This window comes from Aedes albopictus, chromosome 2, assembly GCF_035046485.1.
Source record: "Aedes albopictus strain Foshan chromosome 2, AalbF5, whole genome shotgun sequence".
NCBI lineage: Eukaryota > Metazoa > Arthropoda > Insecta > Diptera > Culicidae > Aedes > Aedes albopictus.
Window position 1 is genome coordinate 320,143,772 of NC_085137.1, and position 6,000 is coordinate 320,149,771.

At 40.8% G+C, this 6,000-nt stretch overlaps 1 protein-coding gene across 1 annotated transcript; it reads right to left on the reverse strand.

Annotated features, from left to right (window-relative positions):
* Window positions 1-3,521: 3,521 nt before the first annotated feature.
* LOC115269915 (carboxypeptidase B-like) lies at window positions 3,522-5,342 on the reverse strand. Its single transcript, XM_019681980.4, has 3 exons — window positions 4,877-5,342; window positions 4,062-4,815; window positions 3,522-4,001 (listed from the first exon to the last, which is right to left on the reverse strand). The coding sequence occupies exons 1-3, from the start codon at window positions 4,951-4,953 to the stop codon at window positions 3,528-3,530; spliced, it is 1,305 nt and encodes a 434-aa protein (XP_019537525.4). The 5' UTR covers window positions 4,954-5,342; the 3' UTR covers window positions 3,522-3,527.
* Window positions 5,343-6,000: the final 658 nt, after the last annotated feature.

The following is a 6,000-nucleotide window of genomic DNA, read 5'->3' on the forward strand; positions in this document are numbered from 1 at the left end:
ACAGTGATATATTATGACCCGGAGTCCAGAAAATTTTAACGACCGCAACGAGAATCGAACCCACCGTCCCCGGATTGGCGATTCATAGCCTTAACCACTAGGCTATCTGGAGACTCCAGGTATGTCTGACCTGAGATTTCGAGAAAAAGCCGGAGCATGTTACCTACGAACATCGTGGCTATTTACAAACGTTTCTAATGATGATAAACAGTTTGATCGCCATAACACATAGTTTTCGGCTCAAACAATCTTTTAGTGAAGGATAAATTTCCAAATTGTATTGAAATCTATTTCAAAACTTCGTGTTTCATCTTGCCCCACCCGTTTCAACTTGCCCCGGTGTACCTTACACAAATCGGACGATCCGTTCGCTAGTTATGCGCCAATTTACGTATTCATATGTAAGAAGATGGAGCCATGGATATTCAAGTGGAGTGGGTGACATAGGAAAACTCACGTATTTTCAGCCATTTTGTTCGATTCTATAACACTAGCCCGAAGAACACTAGCCCGAATGTCACACTAGCCCGAATGTCACACTAGCACGAATGTCACGCTAGGTCGAATTGAAAAATATGTGTTACGAGAATGTGGTTTTAAGGTGTCTTGTCAAGATTTTTTTTTTATTTTCAAGGGAGGTTGCGATTCAGATAAGAGAGTGAAGTCAGTAGATGCACTACACAGTTTGGCTAATGATGACCTAAAATAGTTACTAGGACACAATCATAGCAACCTAGCTGTTAATTCGAATCATTAGTCCTGTTCAACGACGTAGGTTGAACTTGCTCGAAGTTGCTGCATCCTACTCTTACCAACTCTTACCCATTTGTCAACAAACGGGAAAGAGCGGGATGGAGCAAGTTCGAGCAAGTTCAACCTACGTCGTTGAACAGGACTATTATGTAAATGATTTTTTTCACTCTCAATCTGACTGTCCATGTCGGAGAGTGAAGCCGAAGAACTGTTTGTGTTTGAAGAAGAACCGTTCGCTGGACCCTCAAGACCAGCAGCAGAGAATTTAGAATCAGTTTCTAAATTTGTCCGAGCGCGGAAAGGCAAGATGAAACTGGCCCACGATGGATTTATTTATTTTCTTAATAAAACCGTAAGTTCATTGGTAAGTTATATTTCTCAATATACATGTACTAATTTACCCATTCTTTTTGACTGACGACGCGAAATATTGGGATTGCGAATACAGGAGGCATCCTTCTCCAAACGGTGTATGTGGCGGAAAAGCCATTACGAGAAGTACTAACGGACAGCAGTTCACAATTCCGTCTGGGCAGCACAATCATGAGCCAAACCCGATGAAAATCGAATCGTCTCGCTTTCGTTCCGAGCTGTCCAAGCGTTCATTGGAGACGAACGAACGGCCAGACAAAATTATCAGACAAGTCTCCATAACTGCATCCGCTGAGGTACACCCCTCTTTTTAGAATGTTCCTTCCAAATATCTATTTTTGATTTTTTATTCAATTTACGCTTTGGAATTTTATCTAAATATAATTATTTGGGACATCTATATTACAGGTTCAAACAACGATTAGCAAGAACGCCCAGAGACGGATCATACAACGACGCCGACGCCAAGGTGCTCCAGCGGAGCTACACGAGAACGTAGATTACGGCAATGTCGACCCCCGGTATCGCACGACGCTTGACGGTGAACCGTTCCTTCAAACTTCTGTGCAATCTGAAAATGGCGTAATTATTGTATTGTGTTCGCCAAAGCACATTCGTGCGCTGGCTCAGGCTTCGATATGGATAGTGTACGGAACGTTTCAAACGGGACCTCAAAACTTTACCCAAGTTTACTATCCATGGAAGCGTGGGTAGCGGTGATTTGAGAAGATTTGCCCCATTGACGTTCTTCTTGTTACCTAAGAAGAACGAGGGCACGTATGATACGGCATTCACCAGTCTTGCGGAAATTGCTGAAAAATACAATTGTGAACTTGATCCCGATTATGTGTTGGTGGATTTCGAAGCAGCGGAAATGGATCACTAAAATAACTAAAACGGCCGCTATGGAAAGAACAGATAGCGCCACCGTGGCCTTGTGTGTTTGACATAACTCCACTGCTGTCACAATGTTAATGTCCATATACGGTGGCGCCTCTGCTTACATGCGGTGAACGCTGGAAAAGTTGGCTTCAATGATCCATTAACGCGACAAGAAAAGTGTTTCCGCATATATGCGTTCATGGATGTTTTTTTTTTTCATTTCAATCAAAGCCTGGAAAGGAAGAATAAAGCGCTAAGATTACAATCGTTGTACGGCAAGGATTATGAAGTACAAATTGCATACAAAATAGTAGTGGCCCTCGCCTTCGTACCACCGAGTGATATTCCGCAAGCATTTGATCCTTTAAGGAAAGTTACTCCGGCGTCACTCGAATCTTTCTTTAGCTACGTATCGGACATACATTCGCCCATCATAGTAATTCGCCCATCAGAGATATTTCCGTCTTTTTAAAATAAGCTGTTCTTTCGAGGTATATGCATATAACACTAGCAAATCATTCAATTAGAATGGTATACTGTACTATTGGCGGCCACACTACTAACTCTCCCATCACAGATTTTTCCTTCTTTTGAAAAAAAAAGGCTACAAAGATTTTGCGGATTTTGAGTCTGTTGGTTGTCAAACATTTACCCACACCCTTCTTATTACACATTTTTCTTTCTTTGAAAATATGCTATTCTTATGAGTTTTGCTGATTTCAAAACTGGTGATCAATCGGGTAAATTCTACAGCAATGATTTTTCTTTCTTCTTTAAACATGATCTTCTTCTGAATATGGAATGATGTACTGGTAGGTTGTTAGTGGTTGAAAAGTAGCTTCCAACATGCTTCGCAGCTATTCGGGCTAGTGTCATTCGGGCTAGTGACATTCGGGCTAGTGTTACAGAATCATTTTGTTCGTCATGGTGGATTTTTCAAAACCTGTTGAACTCAAAGTTGGAATCAAATCTATCCCAACCGAGCTGAATGATACGAACAAGCTTCAGGAAATTAGGTCGACAAAAAATCCTCATGACGGAGAGAACAAACCTGTCGATAATACCCAAAGTCACACAAACAGACGTAACACTTCGAACAATTTTCGATTTAAATCAGTCTCGGAAACGTATTCGCACAATATTGAAAGAACTGAGTTTGGCCAACCATCAACTAGGTGACGGTAGAGGGCAAACGTCAAACTCGAACAAAAACGATGCGAACGCAACGGATGGTCAGTTGGCCAACTATCAAATTTTTAAATAGACCATTAAATCGGTGTACTATGATGATTATCAGAGTGTTACGTCTTTTTGCCACAGTGTGGTCACCCTAAATCAAAGAAAAATTAGCATCCGCCTTATTGTTCATAACCAATCAGCTTTGATGATTTTTGCTCCTCAAAGATGGAATTTCGCACATTTTCGTAGCAATACGAAATGTACGGAATTCCACATTTATCATGCTTCGAAAATGTTTTGTCATTATTATACTTAACATTGAAAGAAAGTCCAAATGATAATTAGCACGAAGCATTTATTTGTGTCCCCGCAAATTTTCCGAACACCTTGAACATTTCAAAGGCCTCTCTGTTGATTCGTTTCATCTCTGCTATACTGATGATAAATATACTAGTGTTATTGGAATTGCCACACGAAAGCTCCAAAGTGTAAGAATATTGAACATTTAAATTCTCATAAATGTAATCGTCACTTCCATTGGCCGGATAAAGCAAAGCGGCTGAACTTCCAACAGAATACTTCGGACCATTGATCGCCCTAACAGCTGCGGCAGCTTCCTCTCCCAGTGCTTGTAATTGCATTTTATTCGGTGCTTCTTCGTTTTTATATCCAAAAGGGTACAAGATAAAGTCTCCACATGAATGCACTGTTAAGTAGACCTTCGTAGCGTTAGAATAGTTTCTCATCAACTTCATCAAAGCTCGTGTCTCCAGTTCCGATGCAGGAGCAGGACCAGCATACCCCACTGAGCATTTCTGAAATTGTAATAATTGTATAATAACGACTCTCATTTTTTTTAAACAGAAAAAACTCACGCTTCCAAAGCTCGTCCATCCAATGGGAAAGTTTCTATTCAAATCCGTTCCGAAGCATGACGTACCATTGATTGGAGATCTGTTTTTTCTCCACAAACGGTCCTTTTGGGTGTACTCATAGCCATCCGGATTGACCACCGGCATGATCACCCAATCTGTGTTGTTCAATAGATCCATGTTCTCGGTAGATCGTTCAACCAACTGGTAGATCAAGTACACGACAGACATATGGGATGCCCATTCTCGAGCATGAATGCCTCCGTCAACCAGTACGATAGGACGGGATCCATTCACCTTCCCAGCAGTGCTGATGGTTATAACTTTGATTGAACGATTTTCGTAAGTCTTACCATAGCCAAAAAGTTTCACCAAATTTGGATATTTTCTAGCCAGCATATCTAAATACTGGTAGATTTCATTCAATGACCAGAAGTATTCAAAACTTGTTCCATTCGTGCTTACAATAGGAATCGTATCATTCTGGCTAACATTGCGACGTTTGCGATTGCGAATTTCATTGAAATCTCGTTCATGATCGATCAGTCTTTGAACGCCTTCCGAAGAAAGTCGATGAGTAACGTTGTGCTCGCTTAGAAACGTCCTGAATAACTCATCTTTGCCTGGATTTACAAACACAGATGATTTTCTGCCAACTGCAGGTGTGCTCCAAAAATCCAGCTCTAAATCATGGCTCACACTTTGCAGCAGTTCTATTTGGTCACGTGCGGTCGTTTGTACATCGTATAGTTTGTACCTAAAATAACGAATAAACCGGGTTAACCTATACCTGCTTGTCAGACAACGTAGGCTCCTACCCTTTGTACAGCACGTCTTCGCAAATCGCGGAGAACGCTAGAGCTATCAGCAACAACACTGCACCGAAAAGCTGCATCTTCCGGGCGGTTTGAACACACGCGTTGAACTGATAAACCAAGCGACAAACGATCGCCCAGAACGGAGGAGTTCAGCGGTGAACCAACCGGTTTACGGGGTTTTTAAAGCCGTTTTCGTTAGCAGTTAAATGTTGTTAGATAGAATGAATGAATTCTGTCTGTCTCCCGACTTCCCGAAGGTGAGTAATAAGATATCGCTTTCGTGCTTCGTCTTGGAACGTAATTGTTCGGCATGGTGGGTGATGTGCTAAAAATGTTCAGCGTTGCTGCAGAAAAAAGAACATTAATTAATGATTGATAATTAGGTACGTGGGCGCATATTGCCCATATATTTATGGTTCTAATGTGAATGACAAAGTAGCGTAAAACCAGATTCATGGTGTATTTTTAGCTTTTGGCTTAGTAGGCAGATATCTACTGAGGTAAAGATGAAGGTAGTCAGGGTTGAAGTGTTGGATAAGCAAGGATGGTATAATATCGATTCGGAAGCTTATCTTTCGAAGGAGTTAAATTTATTTATTATTCTTGATGATTTTTCAAAAAAATCCATATAGTTCTATGAATGAGAAGTTGGCTCGCAAATTATCGCTTTGAAGCCCCTAGCTGTATGTTTTTTTATTATTCCATGTTGGGTATTATTATCACTGCTGTTGCATGTATACTAGCGTGGCTTAAAATAACACATGTTAAAAAGTTTGATGGGTGACGCCTCGCAGCTCTGGTCAAATTTTCAGCCAAATCTGATAAAATTTGATATGGTCGTTTGTATGGAAATAAGTAACTTCTGCTGAGACCGGTTTTCTATTCACACTTTGTCTTCAAAATTGTTCAAGGTGGCGATTTTTTGATGATCATTGCCAGAAAGGTAAGAAAAATGCATTTGACACATTCCAGCGTAACGGGACACCGCGAGGAACTAACTTTCGTGATCAAATGACGTCTGCAATCGAATGCAATGTTCATGATCATATGGTTTAACAGGTTTTATAACAAGCTTTTTAGATGTACTTCCTGATGCAATACTTGTTCTATGGGGTTTTGGTTCC

What these genes read in the sequence shown, in the direction of transcription:
- LOC115269915 (XM_019681980.4), bottom strand. Translation starts at nt 4,953, where the DNA reads ATGCAGCTTTTCGGTGCAGTGTTGTTGCTGATAGCTCTAGCGTTCTCC. An exon ending in GAAGACGTGCTGTACAAAGG is followed by an intron (nt 4,816 to 4,876) that starts GTAGGAGCCTAC and finishes TCGTTATTTTAG; the next exon opens with GTACAAACTATACGATGTAC. An exon ending in GATGGACGAGCTTTGGAAGC is followed by an intron (nt 4,002 to 4,061) that starts GTGAGTTTTTTC and finishes TTACAATTTCAG; the next exon opens with AAATGCTCAGTGGGGTATGC.